The 18,180-nt window shown below is 35.9% G+C and overlaps 1 protein-coding gene across 1 annotated transcript in view; it reads right to left on the bottom strand.

Moving 5' to 3' along the window:
* The window catches only part of Trim23 (tripartite motif containing 23), a 37,754-nt gene that overhangs the window by 17,893 nt on the left and 1,681 nt on the right, over window positions 1-18,180 (bottom strand). Inside the window, exons 2-6 of the mRNA XM_010637245.2 lie at window positions 13,090-13,252; window positions 5,871-5,992; window positions 4,550-4,828; window positions 3,449-3,631; window positions 1,439-1,654 (exon numbers count right to left, since the gene is read on the bottom strand). Of these exons, the coding sequence (XP_010635547.1) occupies window positions 1,439-1,654; window positions 3,449-3,631; window positions 4,550-4,828; window positions 5,871-5,992; window positions 13,090-13,252 (963 nt within the window). The remainder of the gene's footprint in view (window positions 1-1,438; window positions 1,655-3,448; window positions 3,632-4,549; window positions 4,829-5,870; window positions 5,993-13,089; window positions 13,253-18,180) is intronic.

The raw sequence follows: 18,180 nt of genomic DNA on the forward strand, positions 1-18,180 counted from the left end.
CATAAAAACTTAATACAGATGGGCTTGGTGGAACACACCTGTAATCCCAGCACTCAAGAAACTGAGGCAATAGGATTGCCCCAAGTTTGAGGCCAGCCTGAGCCACGTGGTGAGTTCAAGGCCAGCCTGAACTACATAGCAAGAGACTATCTCAAAAAACAACAAAAACCCAAAACCTAAGTAGGTGTAATTATTAACTATATAATTGAAAGGTTAGGTATGATGGAAGTAGCAACTACAGGAAATAACTCACATCCACGGGGCTGGGGAATAAAGGGAAAAAATTAGAATTACTATAACTCAGAAGTTCATAGGCAGGGCTGCATAAAGCTGAAACTCTGACCTCTGAGAAACTGTGCCTTAACGGAAAGGAGGGACATTCACCAGAACCCCAAGCAAACTGGAACTCACAGGAAGCTGCCTCCTGCCTTCCAACTTTCCTCTACTGTTCCCTACTGGCAGCACCTAACAGGGAGCAAGCTACACAGATAAGTTGTTTATAGAGTTCTAGTCCCAGCATCACAAAGCAGATGAAAGAAGAGAAGGACTGGAGCCAAAAAACAACTTAAGCTGCATACACATCAACTGCTACAATTAAATGAAATAAAGACTAAACCCCAAACAACTCAAGACTGATGAGGTCACTGGCCACATTCTTGTAAGTATAATTAGATATTTCAGAGAAAAAGTTCTACAAGGGTAAAAGGTTAAGCCTACCATAATTTGATTCAATAAAATAATTAGCAGTGCACCAGTAAAAATAAGTTAAATGGTAACTATTCTAAAATTCCTACGATAGCAGTTAACTTTATGTCTCCCACTTATGAAAGCAGATCCAAAATAGAAAGGTGTAAGCCTGATATTTTTGTTAGAATAACATGGAATCTAATTTATTTTAAAAAACAAATCATTGGCACACTGGGTAACAAATTGCTTATAATACCTCAACTATCATAAAATTTGAGTTTGCTACAATACTGAAGAACCACCAAATTAGAACAAAGGAAGGGAGTACATGCTGGCAAGCATCCAAAAAAGCCTAAAGAAGAGAAAGCTCCAAAGATTAGCAAACATTTGAACTAAACCTTGAAGGCAAAGGAAAATTCCACTAACAGAAAAGAGAGGCACTCTAAGCAGAAAAAAACAGCATATACTTGGCAAAGAACAGTAACAAAGCTTGGTATTACTGAAGGATAAGAAGTTAAACGGTTCCTAGAATCCACAGCTTTACAATGGAGTGGTTAAATGAAGAACAGGACACTGATAAAGTTAATGCAGTAATTTGGAGTTACAGACCATGTCCTAAGAACAGTATCAATGCATGCAGAAGAGCTCTAATAGTCACTGAATTAAAGAAATAGAATAGTGTATATCTCTGGTAATTATCTACTTTACCTTACAACTATGGCTATAGCATTTAAAGGTTTAAAGCACTTACCTGCTGCAAAGTTTTTTCACAATGGAGGCAGGCAGTTGAAACTTGAGACAACAAAATAGTCATATCTTCTTGTTGCTGCCTGAGCCAAATCAGTTTTTCACGAACATGAGCATCAACAACACTTAGAGCCATTTCTTCTTGACGACACAGAGTTTCATGTAGATCAGAAAAATAAGCCCGGACACACGATCGTGCATTCTCTGCAGTACCTGGTACCTACGTTTTAAACAAATGTAACCTAAACAAAACAGTTTAGACATCTATGCCCTTACAAATTCCAAAATTTAAACCTCCACAGTAGACTTTTCCCTTTAACTACAGACTCTGAATAACCAAGTGTTTATGAATGATATCTCAGGCAAAATGAAAAACCTAATCTCCAGTCTCCCCAAACTCCAAACCTAGTTACCTCCATCTCAGTAATGGAACTCCATCCTCTAGGTTGTTGAAGCCAAAAAGAAAAAATAGGAATCATCCTCAACACCTCTTTCACATACCACACCTAGTCCTTCAGCAAATTTCTCACGACTTCAAAATATCTGATCATGCTTCACCACCTACAATTCAAACAACCTAGTCCAAGCATTATCACCACTCAACTTGTTATTATGAGGTATCATCAAAATATACATTGAATGTTTTAATTTTAAAATATCATGCTAAAAGACATATTGCCATTAATCAATCCCCTCAAAATACTTCCCTCAGTTCAAAAACACTTGTCCCATCATTTTTGCTACTTCCTGAAGTAGTTCTAACAGTCCTCTTTAGTGTCTTTACTTGGTGTAACACAAAGCACTGTGAATGCTGCTCCCAAATGCCATCCAACAGAAAGGCAGGCTTGTAAAAACATTCTGGTATGTCCTCATCTACCTTATTCACTGGGTCTGACACATTGCAACTTCTGACTCTTCCACAAAGTCAAAATGATCATGAAAGGCAAATGTTTTGAATCAATTCAGGAATCAAGGTAGTGAAAACTAAAAACACTTACAAAAGAGGACTTCCCAAATTGTTTTAGAAAGTGGCAAGAATAAGTGTATCTTAGGTGAGAGGTAGTAGTCTAAAGGTGATTAATGGCAATGTGTATTTTATTGTAAAATTTTTTAATTTAAACATTCACTGTATTTTTCTATCACACTTGGTGTAATAGCTTTCTAAATGGTCTAACTGATTGACTCTCCAAGTTACTTGTCCAATTAATATAAATAATCAATCAGTAAGACCTACTTATACTACTTCCTTAAAATCTCAAATACATCTTACTCTCCATTCTTACTACTCTAGCATTTCAAGCCATGAATATCTTTAAACTAGAAAATTTTAACAATGTCTTAATAGATCTTCCTGTTTCCAATCTGTTGCTCTTCCAATTCACTTTCTGCATTAAAAAAAAAATCGTTTTTAAATGCAAACCTAATTATGTCATTCCTACCGCAATTCTTCAATGACTCATCACTGCACTAAAGCTAAGTTCCAAACTCTTTAACATGGCTAAAAATATCTTGCATGATTTAGCCTGTAACTCTCCAACATCTTCTTGCCAAGAAGCTTTGAAAAGTCAAGTGAATTTTAAGCTTCAATAGGTCCAAGCCTCACTTTTAAGCATTTTAACATATTCTACCCTCTCTGGAACAGCTCACTCTTTACCACACTCTTCTCTCTGACCAAACTCCTTCAAATCTCAGTTTAGACATGAGTTCTTCTAAGGAAGCCTTCTCTGACGTGCACTCTGTGCTTCCTACCCATTATACAAAGTAGTTATCACATTATCACACTGCCTCCTTTCCATAATGGATTACAGCTTCCATGAAGAAAAATATGCGTTGGTGATTTAGTGGTTAGCATAGCTGCATTCCACAGAGAAAAATACTTTTTAAAATAAGTTATCTCCAGTCACTAGGGCAGTACTGTCACATTGTCATTGTGTAATACTTACTAGAAGGTGAAAAGGTGAGAATGGAAAAGGGTAAAAAGATTAAAAAAAAAGAAGAAGAAGAAACTCCATACATGTTCTGTGTGAGCCATTCCAATTCCATCTTCTACTATTTGTTCTCCTCCTTCAATGTGCTGAACAATTCCAACTAATTTTCTAGAATAATCTGATATTTCCTCAGTGAAGGTCCGGATGCAGTGAGCCATATCTAAAATTGATGCTCGAATCTGATTAGCTTCTGGTTCCAATACTGAATGCTATAAAATGCAACATAATTATAGAATTCACAATATTGACTGATATAAAAATTATTTAAATTCTGCTAAATACAAAAAAAATCAGCCACAGATGGCTTTTATAACGTTTAGAAAAAGTGCAACATGAGGTTAAAAATATACTAACTCACTTTACTTCTTCATAAGAGAACTATACTACAAACAATTTAAAATGTGGAAGTCCATTTATCAGAAAAGAAAACAAGATACCATCTCTAAAATTATATCATAACAGTTTGTCAGTAGACATATATACAATGAAATTATCCTGTGTATATGAAAGCATGCAGATAAAGAAAGCTTTTTGTTTCCTACTAGAAAGTTTACTTTTCTTCCCTTGGAGGTACTGGGGATTGAACCCAGGACCCAGAACATGTTAGGCATGCTTCTACCACCAAGATACCCCAATACTTTATTTTTTAAATTTTACTCTGAGACAAGGTCTAAGTTGTACAGGGGGGACACAAACTTGTGATCCTCCTGCCTGAGCCTCCCTGGTAGCTTGAGTTATAGTGTACCACAACTCCTGGTTGGAAAGAAATTTTTTAGTAAAGAGTCATTAGGCCTTTCTGAAATTTTTATGACATTGAGAAACCTCTCAAGGTGGAAGTGGCAGAACACACCTGTAGTCTCAGCACTTGGGAGGCTGAAGTAGGAGAACTGTTGTGAGTTTGAGACCAGCCTTCACTACATAGTGAGTTCAAGGCGAGGCCAAACTATATACCAAGACCCTGTCTCGAAAGAGAAAAAAAATCCCTCATTTCTTTTATGCTATCAAGCCCAACCCACACATCACTTAATTCTTCAATCCTTCATTTTAACATAAAAAACCATTATCAGGGAAAACAAATGGTAGGCTGGTAAAGTACAGAGAGTCATCCAATTCAATAAAATTCATACCTTATGACCTTGATGTTTTCCATATTCTTTGCAGACACAGCACATAAGTGGGCAGGTCTGACAACCTTCTTCCAAGCAAACAAATTCAATGGCATGTACTTGGTGCTGAGAGCACATGGTTTTCTCATGAGGCTTATCAGCTAGAGGCACTCGCCTGTGCTTTGCTAATGTCTTTGTAGAATGAGTAACTTGAGAACACTCTGAGCACAAGTGAGTTGCACACACAGTGCAATATACAGATGCAACATGAGCTTCGTCTTCATCACAACGAATGATACTCTGACAAACAAAAAATTAATGCCTTAAAACTGAACCCAATAAATATGACATTAACAAACTCTGAAATGTATAACCCCATAACCTTAGAAAGCCTTATATATGTAAAAACAGAATATTCCTTCAGCAAATTCTCTTACGTGGAGTGTATTTGAACAAAGAAAAACAAAGCAATGCAAAGAAAAAATGACTTGTAAACTGGACATCTCCCAGAACAGTTTCACAGTACTTCACAAATAGGATTTATTTTAAAAAATGGAAGTGAGATATAGAAAATAACTGAACTAGCCACAGCTTAGTCAATCAACCAATGAACTGGCTACCTGCCATCCACCACTGTTTATTTTGATTAAATAAACTGTGGCTACATTCTTTTTGTTCAATAAATTTTATTCTATCCCATTTGCCCCTCCAACTCCTCACCACTCCCTATGTACAGAAGCTTTGTTTCCATTTTTTTTCTTCTATTTTCACTGTTTTCCTAGTCCCTTCCTTCCTTGTGATTACATTCTATATAGGTTTAGTCCATTGGGCCCAGCACAGACATTCAGTTCAAATTTATGGACTCCCACAAGTTTTATTTAACAATAAAAATATATTGGTATCTTAGCTACTACTACCTTTAAAACATTTTCCCTCTATATAAAATGGTCTCTTCCATGGAGTTTTTTTGTTGTTCTAATTGTACTTCAACACTGACTGACATAATTTTGCATCCTTTGTTTTAACATAGCTTACATATTTTTTACTCCAGGGATCCTATTACTTTTTTTCACTGTATCCATGGGTAGAATTGAATTATAAGAAGAAGAAAAGTTGACATATAAAACACAGCTTAGGAATAGTATTTTCAAATAATTCAAGTTTCAGCTCAACTTCTGTTACACTGGGACTAGGGTAGCCTTAATAAAGTGTGTAAAAAGCTGTGTTTCAAGAAATTTATCTGCTAAAGCAAAGGAGGTACTATTGTGCTAATGACAGCTAATACTTTAAACTAAGGGAAAAATCATCTTCTAACAAATATTTTACCAAGTTGAATCAATACCTCTCCAGATATGCCAATGGCTTCTTCTGCAGCTCCATACTGACCAATATGTCCATTCTGCAGTCGTTCTAAAAGCTCCAATAAAGCAAAATTTTTTTTCAACCCCCAAACACCTGAATCTCCTAAAACATAAAAACAAAATCTTAAATCTTAAAAATGCAAAATTTCCCCATTTCTTTATTCCAGAAGAATTGCTTTGTTAGTGTTCTGTTGAGAAAAGAGAATTCCTCAGCACGCCCCAAATAGAAACATACTTTAAAATTCTACTTTTCTACCATTTAGCTTTACAAATCCTATTTTATCACTGATTTAATATATAACAAATACATTCAGATTTTTTCACTGTGGTGCATAAGAAACATCAATACATATATGCAATTAAAATCAATTAAAATCAAAGTTCTACAAATCAATATATACTTTTGTATGCTTACGAGTGTGGTACTGGGGACCTAATGAGACTTTTGCACTGAATTACATCGCCTGCCCTTTCACCATTTTTTTTTTTTTTTTTTTTAAGGCAAGATCTTGTTAAGTCACTAATGAGCGCATGCTTGACTTAAACTTGCAATCCACCTGTCTTGGCCTCCCACACTGCTGGGATTACAATGTGTGCCACCAACATACAGCTTCACTATTTACCGTTACAGCTATGTGAAATACACTGCTATTATTTATTCTTTTTTAAAAAAATAATGTAGGTGCTGAAAGTGTAACTCACTGGTAGCACATGTACAAGGTCCTAGGATCAATCCTCAGAATAAAAAAAATTAATTTTAAAAAATCAGTTCACAACCCATTAAATTGATTTTCATGACAACGTATATTCATGTTTGTAAACCACCATATAAAGATAAATTCGATCAAAACAAAAATCCATCTCTAACTAAACTGGAAATTAGAACATATAAAGGCAAGATTTTTCCCACTCTTTCTTTAACCAGTTAACAGTCACTGACTAAATAAATACCTTCTCACACAAATAGAGACTCACACCAAGGCAAGACAATAATCCCTTTTAAGGTAAGATTCTATACACAGCTAAATATGTACTAACTAACCCTTCTTTTCCCCAAACATACAAATAAGGTCAGATGAAAGAGCATTTCTTGCCCCCCTTTCCCCCGCATACACATGAGTATGCACATTCACACAAACTCTGAGTCTATAAATAAAAGTCAGATCCTTCAGCAGTTAGAAGGAATATCTGGACTTCTGGGAAGATGGCGGAATAGTGAGCATCACAGAAAGGGACACTCTAAGATTTCGTGTCCTGACCCTGGAATACAGCAGTGCAAGGAGAAGGAGGAGGGAAGCAGTTCCCCGGGACCCAGGAAGAAGCTGAGGCAAGAACTGAAGTCTACAGGGAGCGTGAAGAGAGAGACTTTGATGAAGAGGAGGGAGGTACCAAGCAGAGCTCTCTCCCAGAGCCCAGACTCTCCAGCAGGGAACGGTGGGCTGAGTCTGCAGGACCACAGTGACTAATGACAACCCCAGAGGCCTCTACAGAGACATGTACCAGTGGAACAAGGCAGTGGATGAACCAGACTGCAGTGGCTGGTGAGCTGTCCGGGTTCAGACCTCATCCAGGATGGGGTGATTGCCTGACACCCATCTTGGAGAACTCCGAACTCAGAACAGCTACAGACAGACTCCATCTAGTGGCTTCCAATGCCTCAGTGTGGGTGCTGAGTTCAAGTTAGCAGGAGGTCAGGGAATGGAGTTCAAGCCTGCAGGAGACACATAGATTACTGTAGGCTCAGGGAATCTGGTTCCAGCATCAAAGCCAGAAACCAGCATGAACTTCAGAGGAATTAAAGGGGCGAGGTAGCTGGGACTATCCACTATCCCACTGTAAAGCTGTAGCTAGCTTGCTGGGATTAATCAATTTGGCTCTGGACTCTGTTCACTCACATTGCCTAACAGTAACAGCAAAGACACTCCTTGAATTGGATGGTTTTATATTTTAAACAATTTGGGATTTTTTTCCTTTTTTTCCTCCTTTCTAGTTCTTCTTCTCAGTTGTTGGAACAGTTTCTAGTTCTTTGTTGCTGTTGTTCTTGTTATTATTTTCCTTTTCTCTTTACCACCTGTCATCTTCACCAGTTTCCTAAAGTTTGATCTCCAGCCTTGCTTCTAATCTCTTCCTCTTCTTCCATTTCTGCTTCTTCCCTAACCCCCTTTAAATCTTCTCCCCTAAGGGTAAAAATGCCATATTAAGGGCTATAATGTGTCATTTTCTAGGCTGTATTCAATGCTATTGTTTTTATTGATTATACTACTTTAACCAAGGTATATAATTGCACTAATCAGTTGTTCTTCCTTGTATATCAAGATTGAGATTACCGACCTGGGCATGGTGGCACACACCTGTAATCCCAGCACTCGGAAGGCTGAGGCAGGAGGATCACTGTGAATTTGAGACCAGCATGGCCTACATGGTGAGTTCCAGGTCAGTCTCAACTACATAGTGAGATCCTGTCTCCAAAAAAAAAATTGAAATTACCTAAGGATCTCAATATATATATATATATATACATATATATACCAATGCCAAAAAACCGGCAGCTGGGAAAAATAGGCAGAAACTTCTCTTCCCCAATAAATTGAAGAGGTAGGATCCTGCAACAGACTCAAAACCCCAAAGCTAGCTACACCTGGAAAATGCTTCTGAGTAGTCATTTCCTAAGGGTTCCAAACACTGGCAATAAAGCTACTCGCCATAAATAATTTACAAATATCAACTCAGGAATTAAACTTAAATGAAAAGACACTTAAATAAGATGCAACTCCCACAGACTTTAAACTCACCAAAAACAAACACCAGGGGCAATAAAGAGGAACAATCCAAAAGCGACCCACCTGAACTATCTGCTAGCAGAAGTAACAAAACAAATGAACAGGTCTCTAGAAATATTTAAAGCAGAAATAATTTCCCAGATAACTACAGAGATGGTGACCAGAATGAAATATATAGATAACAAGATGGAAACCACAAATGCACAGCATAGGACAGAAATGAAACAGATTTAAACAGATATTTAGAGGATTCAAAACTCCACTGAAAGAATATGCAGCAGAATGAGACAGTATAAGGGAAGAATATCAGATATAGAAGACAGGATGGCAGTTAGCGATCATGAAAAGAGAGATTTCTTAAAAATAGCAAGGGACCATGAAAAATTAATCCAGCAGCTGCTAGATGATGCAAAGAAGAATGAGATAAGACTGGAGTCAATGTGCCAGGGATTTAGCTAAGTAGCAAGCACAAGGACATGAGTTTGATCCCCGGTACCAAAAAAAATAAAGGAATTAAGAGTGGAGTCAATGAAAAAGCAGGAGATAGTGCAAATGATATATTTTACATATAGTTAAGTGAGGCATATAGAACTCCAATTAGCCATGATTTAAAAAAATCTTCCCCAAGGTGTACAATAGTCAAGATTCCAGAAATTCAACACAAGGGCAGAATATTAAAATCTATTATATGAAAGAAACAAATCACCTATAAAGTAAAGCCCATCAAAATCACAAAAGATTCTCAACATAAACTCTCAAATCAAGGTGAGCTTGGAGTGAAATATTTCAAGCGCTAAAAGAAAACAACCTCCAACACAGATTGATGTACCCTTCAAAATTATCCCTCAAAATTGATGGAGAAATAAGATACTTTAATAACAAAGAGCACCTGAAGAAATTCATGGCCTCCAAACCAGCACTCAGAAGTGTTCTGAAGGACATTCTAAAAAAGAGACAATAAGAATTATAACTCCATGAACCCCAAAAGAATGAATCCACCTGGCAAGGCAAGAAATTAAACAGAAAAAGAAAGAAGGAAAACAGCAGGAAAATAACATGACAGAGATAAGACAATGCATATCAATTATAACCATCACTGTTAATGGTCTCAATTTCCCAATCAAAAGAAACACACTGCAGAATGGATCAAGAAGCAAAATCCAACAATATGCTACATACAAGAAACACATTTAACTCAGGAACAAATTTATAGATGGAAAGTCAAAGGATGGAAAACAATATTCCAGGTGACAAGAACCTAGAAAAAAGCAGGGGTAGCTATTCTATTTGAAGACAATATGAACTTCAAGACAAGACAGACCAAAAAATACAAAGAAGGTTACTACATTCTGGTGAAGAGAACAATCCAGGAGGAAGAGATAACAATTCTAAATATATATGCACTAAATAGCAACTGTATGAAACAGATATTAACAGACATGAAAAATCATATAAGCACTAATACAGCTGTAATGGGAGACCTCAATATCTCACTATCACAAATAGATCAACTAGACAAAAAAATCAACAACGAAATATTAGAATTGAACCAAATTTTTGAACAAATGGACTTAGTACATGTTCACACACTGTTCCACCCCACAACATCAACATACACATTATTCTCAGCTGCACACTGGGACTTTCTCCACATGAGACCATGTACTCACTAACAGAACATGCTTAAGTAAATGCAAAGGAACTGAAATAATCCCACGCATATTAACAGAACATAGTGCAATGAAGCGAAATCAATAGCAAAAGAAACTACAAGGAGTCTATAAACACATGAAAATGAAATAACATCCTCCTGAACATGGGTCACAGATGAAACTAAAGAAGAAATCAGACAATTTTTACAATTAAATGATAATGACAATACAACATATTAGAACTTAAGGGACACAATGAAAGCACTCCTATGAGGGAAATTTATAGCTATGAACTCCTATACCAGGAAAACAGAGCAGGCTCAAATAAGCAACCTAATATTAAACTTCAATATTCTAGAAAAAGAAGAGCAAGGCCCAAAGCTCTTATGAGGGTGGAAATTATAAAAGTAATAATTAATGCAATGGAAACTAAGAATACAATATAAAGAATCAATGAATCGAAAAGTTGTTTCAAGAATAAATAAAATTGACAAACCCTTAGCCAAACTTATCAAAAAAAAAGGAAAGAAAAGACTCAAATTTATGCCATTAGGAATGAAAACGGTGAAATCACAACAGATCTTGCAGAGATCCAGAAAATGATCAATATCTACTACAGGAACCTGTACTCTAATAAAATGGGAAACACAGAAGAAATGGACAGATTCCTAGATACATATGAATTACAAAAATGAAATCAAGAAGATATTGAAATTATAAATAAACCAATATCAGCCAAAGAAACTAGATATGTAAATTAAAAATAATCAAAAAAGAAAAGCCCAGGGCCAGAGATTTAGCTCAGTGATGTTGCTGCCTGCCTTGCAAGCACAAGGTCCTGAGTTCGATCCCTGGTACCACAAAGAAAAAAAAAAAAAAAAAAAAAAAGGCCCTGGCCCTGACAGATTCACTGCTAAGTTCTACAAGAAATTTAGAGAAAACCTAATGTCGCTACTTCTCAAACTCTTTAATGAAATTGAAAGGGAAGTAATACACCTAAATTCACTCCTGGAAGCAAGCATTACCCTAATTCCAAAATCAGAGAAGGTTCCAACTTAAAAAAAAAAAAAAAAAGAATTATAGGCCAATCTCCCTAATAAACATAGATGCAAAAATCCTCATTAAGATAGGTGGGGCTGTGGGAAAAAAGGAACCCTTCTCCACTGTAGGTAGGAGTGTAGTTTGGTGCAACCACTGTGGAAATCAGTGTGGAGATTTCTCAAGACACTACAACTAGAGGTTCCACTTGATCCAGCTATTCCTCTTCTAGGTATCTTCCCATAAGAATTAAAAGCATCATATCGCAGTGATATATGCACATCTATATTTTTAGCAGCACAGTTTGTAATAGCTAAATCTTGGAAAAAGCCCAAATGCCCATCAATTGAGGAGTGGATAAAGAAGATGTGTTTTTTCTAATACAATGGAGTACTACTCTGCCATAAAGAAGGATGAGCTTCAGACATTAACAGCTAAATGGATGGACCTTAAGTAATAACTTGTTTCAAGATATACAAACAGTTTTATAAGTATACAAGGAATTGAAAAAAATCCCTAAAACCTTTAATTTTAACAGAAAATAAGGAGTAATTATCACAAGATACAAACACTTCTGTCTCTGATACTAATAAATAAAAACATGCTGAAGACAGTCATTGTGATGTATGCCGGCAGTCCCAGCACTCCCCAAGGCTGAGGCATGAAGATAACACATTTGAGCAAAGCCTGGACAATTTAGTGACTCAGTAAGGCCTTCTCTCAAAATAAAAAAGGCTGAGGATATAGCTGAGTGTGAAAGGGTTGGGTTCAATCCTCAGTACTGAAAAATAAATAAATAAATAAATACTTTTAAAAATAAAAAGTTGCCAAGACTTTAATGAGTCATCTGAACCCAGGGATGCAGCTCAATGGCACAGTGCCTTCCTGGCAAGCACAAGGTCCTGAGTTTGATTCCTAGTTCCTTGGCAGAGAACAAAACAAAATAAAATGACTCACCTGTATTTTCATTACTGGCCCATTCACTTTTAAAGAAAATATTTTTATTGGACCAATGGTGCCAATCAAATGATTTAATCTGTGATGAATACAGTATTATCATTTATTTGACTAGGGTGGTATGTATAACTCGGGTGTCTTAAAGCTCTGTACATGTAATTATATTAATATAAACATCAGAAAAGATGAAATATTAGTAATTAAAATTAGGCTAGGTCTCGGAATTTAGCTTAGTGGTGCCATGCCTACCTCGCAAGTACAAGTTCCTGAGTTCAATCCCTGATACCAAAAAAAAAAGGCTAGTTTACAGTTAGAAGATGTAATAGAAACTCAGATTTTTGTCATGGTTGTTGCTACTGTTTTCATACTGGGGATCAATCTCAGGACCTTGCCAGGCAGGCGCTATGCCACTGAGCTAAATCCAGTGGCCCACTCCATTGTTTTTTAATGATCCTTAGAACCTTTTTTTGGTACCGGGGATCGAACTTGGGTCCTTGTGCTTGCAAGGCGGCAGAGGAACCACTGAGCTAAATCCCTAGCCCAGAACTTTATATTTTTTGTGTAAAGAAATTATTTCAAGCTGGGCATGATGGAGCATGCCTGTAATACCAACACTCAGGAGGCTGAGACAGGAGGATCACTACAAGTTCAAGAGCAGCCTGAACTACATAGTGAGACCCTGTCTCAAAAAGAAAGAAAAAGAAATTATTTCAATTGCTATTTCTGTTACATGAATAATTTTCAATTTAAATCCATACAAATAATTTTCCTACCTAGCTCTGTTACTTGTCTATCAAATGGGCAACGTATTGCTCTTCCATGCAGAGGTAAGCGAGTGAGACAGTCATGACAAACTGTGTGGCCGCATAGCAGAAGGCGAGGAACTTTGTCTCCTTGCAAAGAAAAGACATCTTCACAGACTCCACACTCCAGAACCTAGTATTTAAAATAGAAAAAAATAATTTTGAAAGCACACATTTTGGAGTTTAAAAAAAAAAAGTGACCTAATATTAATCTTGTTACTTTGTTCCTTTGTGGAAAAAAAAGACTTCCTAGGTTATATATCATTAAATCACTTCTTAGTCACTGCATACACAGACCCTGATAAAATGATCATACTGAAATCTTAAAATGCTCCGTTAGGGATCAAGATAACGTTGTAAGTTAGTATCATCTTTATCTTTTAAAAACTGAATCAGTAACAATATATCATTCTGCTCACATTCTCAAATAATTCCTCTGCAACAACCTTACCCCAGTTAAACTATCATTAATTTCAATAAAAATAATCTCAAATGTATGGTAGGAAGAAAGTTGCCCTAATGATAAAGAACTTGTAAGAAAAAAATTACAAGCAATTTTTATCTTCTTTTTTTTTTAAGAGTAGGAAAAATTTATTGAGAGAAAGAAAGCTTCTGTCTAAGAGAGATGGAAGGGGGACCAGAAAATGGGTTGCCCCTCACGTATCTTCTAGTATTCATTTACATCAAATAATTTAAAGGCAAATAAGCAATAAGCTAAAACATAAATTTCAATTCCTGCTATTACTAAGTACTGCCTGAGTTATAAAATAGTTTGTCTATCAAATTCTAATACAAGCACATTACTTGTCTAAAGCAAGGCTGTAAGAATTGGCTTATTCAGATTCTCAGCTCTATGAGTTTATATTTCATAAATGTTTCTCAGAGCTTTTATGCCTATGCATAATTGTCATCTGTGTATCTGTAGTGTTTCACAACTTTAATCAATTAATTTAAAAATACAATTAACTGGGCCAGGGATTTAGCTCAGTGGTTCCACAGCCTGCCTTGCAAGCACAGGGACCCAAGTTCGATCCCCAATGTACACACACACACACACACACACACAATTAACTATTCAGTTGTACCTCAAACTCCTGTGCTTCCTATTAAAGATCAGGCCACATATGCTGGCACATACCTGTAATCCCAGCACTGAGGAGGCTGAGGCAAGACTGCCACAGTAAGTTCAAGGCCAGCCTAAACTATACACCAAGACCCTGTCTCAAAAAGCCACCCCCCCAACATCAAATCCTATTCAAGATCAGCTACAATTTGGTCCACATCTTATTGTTTCCTAACATATACTCATCGGACCCTAGGTTCCAAATGTATCAAATAGATTGTAGTTCCAAGAATACAACAAGCTTTCTTGACCCATATTAATGTGGAAGAAATAGCTGAATGATTCCCCAGGAGTTTTGTATTTTGTTTTGTTTTGTTTTTTACTTTAATGAATCAACAAATTCTTAAGTAATTTTTGTCTCTTGGTCCACAGTTCAGTTCAACTGAAGTGATCACACTGTGCTCTGGACCAGTGTCTACAGTTAAGATCAAAAACCTTTAATGACATACTAGTTTTTCAATCTATCTTCCATTGTTGTAACAATGAACCTGAAAAAAGACATTCCAAATATGAAGAATCTGTGTGCTTATATAAACAAAGCCCGACAAAATAAAAATTTAAAAACAAGTCCACCACCACTGAACACACAAGGTAAAAAATAGAGAACTTAGGATGGAAATCAGTCTAGAGCTAAGCAATTTTAAATTTCATTCTGCAATTAATTTGCACTTAGTTGAAATGTAAACATCTTTCACAATAAACTGGTAATTCATAACTGCCTTGGTTAAAAAAAAACCTGGAATGTTTATAGAAAAAGAAAACTTTAAATATCTGAAAGTTGAACACCTCTTCAGAGAAATGCAAAAGTATCAAGATATTTTCCAAACAGTTAATAACATTGCTAAAGAGAGATATAACTCCCAATCTAATGTGTTAAGTTCGTGTTCCCTGAAATGGAATAATCAATTCCAAGGAACAACAATAAGAGTGGGAAATATTTAATGAGAGAAAAATAGGGCACACTCAAAAGGGGAACACAGGTGCACAAAGTAAGGAGGCACACACAACTGAGAACTGGGGAAAAAGGATGGGAAATAAAAATAGCTCCTATAAAACAGAAGGGGTCCCGAATGGGTTGCTGCCACCAAGGTCATCTCTCCAAGGAGGTTGTTTCATAGGGCAAAGTCATGAAGTGGGTACAATGTGGATCAAACTATAATCAAGCTATAAGATTACAAGTACAGTACAGTATTGTCACTTAGTTCATATTGATCCACTAGGGAAGCAAGGCACATGACAAAGGCATATGGATGATATCATTAACTTTGGTCCATATCTATAGTCTTAGTCTTGTCTCTAGTTTTAGTAGTCTTAGTCTTATTGAGTGAGAGAGGATGGCCCATTCCTAGTGAGATCATGTTCTATTTCTATGGGAAATCCCCAAAGATTGGTATCAATTAACAGTATAATCTCAAACTTCCATTCATCACTCAGGTAAGTATGTAAATCTGGCCACTGCGACTTTTAATCTCCCTTCTTCTCCAGCCACAGTTTTGATATATTCTCAATTTCTGCACTGACTCCCTCAAGGACCTAGCCCTGTCTGATTGTCTATTAACTTCTATCTAACTTAGCTATCTATAATATTTGTATTAATAAAAGTGTACAAAAGCAATCTCATAAACTGCTGATTGCTGTGAAATATTCCTTAAGAAATATAGCCTCTGTGGAAGCAACTTGGCAATACTTACCAAAAGTTTAAACAATTCAGTAATTCAAGTTGCAGGAATTTATCCTACAAATATAATCAAACACATGAAAAAAAAAATCTGTATGTTATTCCTTACAGTACCATTTGGATCATCAAAAGACTGGAAACAAAATAAATATACATCAATACCAAACTGGAAGGGGCTGGGGATTTGGGTCAATGGTTCTGCTGTCTGCCTTGCAAGTATAAGGACCTGAGTTCAGTCCCCAGTACCAAAAACAAAACAAAAAAATAACAAACTGGAAAATAAATTATGGTATAATCATATGTTATAACACTACGCATATTAGTAAGAAAGAAGTCTTTAAGTACACACAGAATTATTTCATACAGATAACTCAAAGAAAAATTATAAATACAATATATTCATTTTGTGTAAAGCTGAGGAAAGAGAGCAAATACTTCATACATTGTAATATAAGCATGCTATCTTTCTGAAAGGATACATAGGAAACCAGTAACAATGGAATATTAATTTCCTCAAAAAAATGAAACAAGGAGAAAACTATCCATAAAATACATTGCACACATTTAATGTAGCCTAGATACTTTTAAAAAGAAAAAGTGTTATTTTATCAAATTCAATTAAATACATAAAATATTCACAATAGCTTAAGACATAAAATAAATGCAACATTTTATTAATGCTCTCATTGTGATAATAAACTTATTCATGATAATAAACTCAAAAGGATCAAATTAAGATTTTACTTAGTTTACTCATATCTTATATCTTTGACCCCATGTTGACACAAATAACTTAAGGTGCCACCATAGAATTTTTTTTCAAAAAACACTAGCAGCCCAGCCAGGTGTGGTGGTACACATTTGCAATCCTAGGACTTGGGAGGACGAGGCAGGAAGATTGCCAAAAGTATGAAGCCAACCTGGGCTACATTGTGAGTTTAAGGCCAGCCAGAATTATATAGCAAGATCCTGTCTCCAAACAAACAAGCAAACAAAAACAAACAAAACAAAAACAACTATTAGCCGAGTGTGGTGGTGCACACTTATAATCCCAGTTACTCAGGAGACTGAGGCAGAAGAATCTAAAGTCCAATTCCAGCCTGGACAATTAAATGAGACTCTGTCTCAAAATTTTAAAAAATTTAAAAGACTGGGGAAGTAGCTCAATGTATGCAACAGAGCCCAAGTTCAATTGCTAATACCACCACCCCCACCCCCACCCCGACACACACATAGCCATATTAAAATTTTACTGATTAGTAAACGGGAAGTTTAAAAATAACTTAAGAGTACATAACAGAGCAAGAAATTCTCTTCTGAGAATCTATGAATATAAATTATAACCAAGAGCATAAGAAATTTAATTCTAGACTGGAAAAAAATTTTACATGTCACAAATAATCAAGAAAACTTCAAAACATATTATGTTTATCAAGTTTTAATAAACCAGGCCACATTTAAAAAGGATCTCTATATGGGCCAGGGATTTAGCTCAATGGTGCTGCCACCTGCCTCACAAGCACAAGGTCCCAAGTTCAATCCCTGGTACCAAAAAAAAATCTCTACAAAAAACAAAACAAAAAAAATTTTGTGATTTTTTAAAAACATATTAATTACCTCATAGTATCAGATTTTTGTGTTTTCCCTAATGATCAAAATCCCTGGCATTATCAACTTATTCATTTAATAAGAGGCCACTTTACACAATACTAGGATTAAATACTTCAATTTTACTTTCCAATGAATACATCTCACTCTCTTAAAAAGCATGATGATACTACGTAGTTCAGAAACATTTTATATTTAAAGATGAAAATAAACAAGGTGTACCTGTGATATATCAAACCCTATGCATTAACAAAGCATTACCTGGCTTTGGTATACTTTTGAGATGTTAAGGCAAACAGGGCAGCAAAAATATAAATGGCACTGATACCTATTTCCAGTACAGAATGAAACTTCTAACTCAAAAATAACCTATAGATGTTTTCTACTTTGGAAAAAGATAATTCATAAACTAAAACCTCAACTATGCAATATGCCTAATAAGGGCTCCTCAGCTATGCCAATACCCTGAAAATAATATCATTAATATACAAAAGTCAATGGAGGGAGAATGAGGGAAAAGAGGTGAAGGGGACAGCCATAAAAAGAATTAAGATGCAGACTGGGGATTTAGTTCAGCGGTTCGGTGGCCTGCCTTGCAAGGACCGGAGTTCAATCCCCGGTAAAAAAAAAAAAAAAAAAAAAAAAAAAATAA

Source organism: Fukomys damarensis, unplaced genomic scaffold (assembly GCF_012274545.1).
Source record: "Fukomys damarensis isolate Sample0158 unplaced genomic scaffold, DMR_v1.0_HiC HiC_scaffold_1, whole genome shotgun sequence".
In the NCBI taxonomy this organism is placed as follows: Eukaryota; Metazoa; Chordata; class Mammalia; order Rodentia; family Bathyergidae; genus Fukomys; species Fukomys damarensis.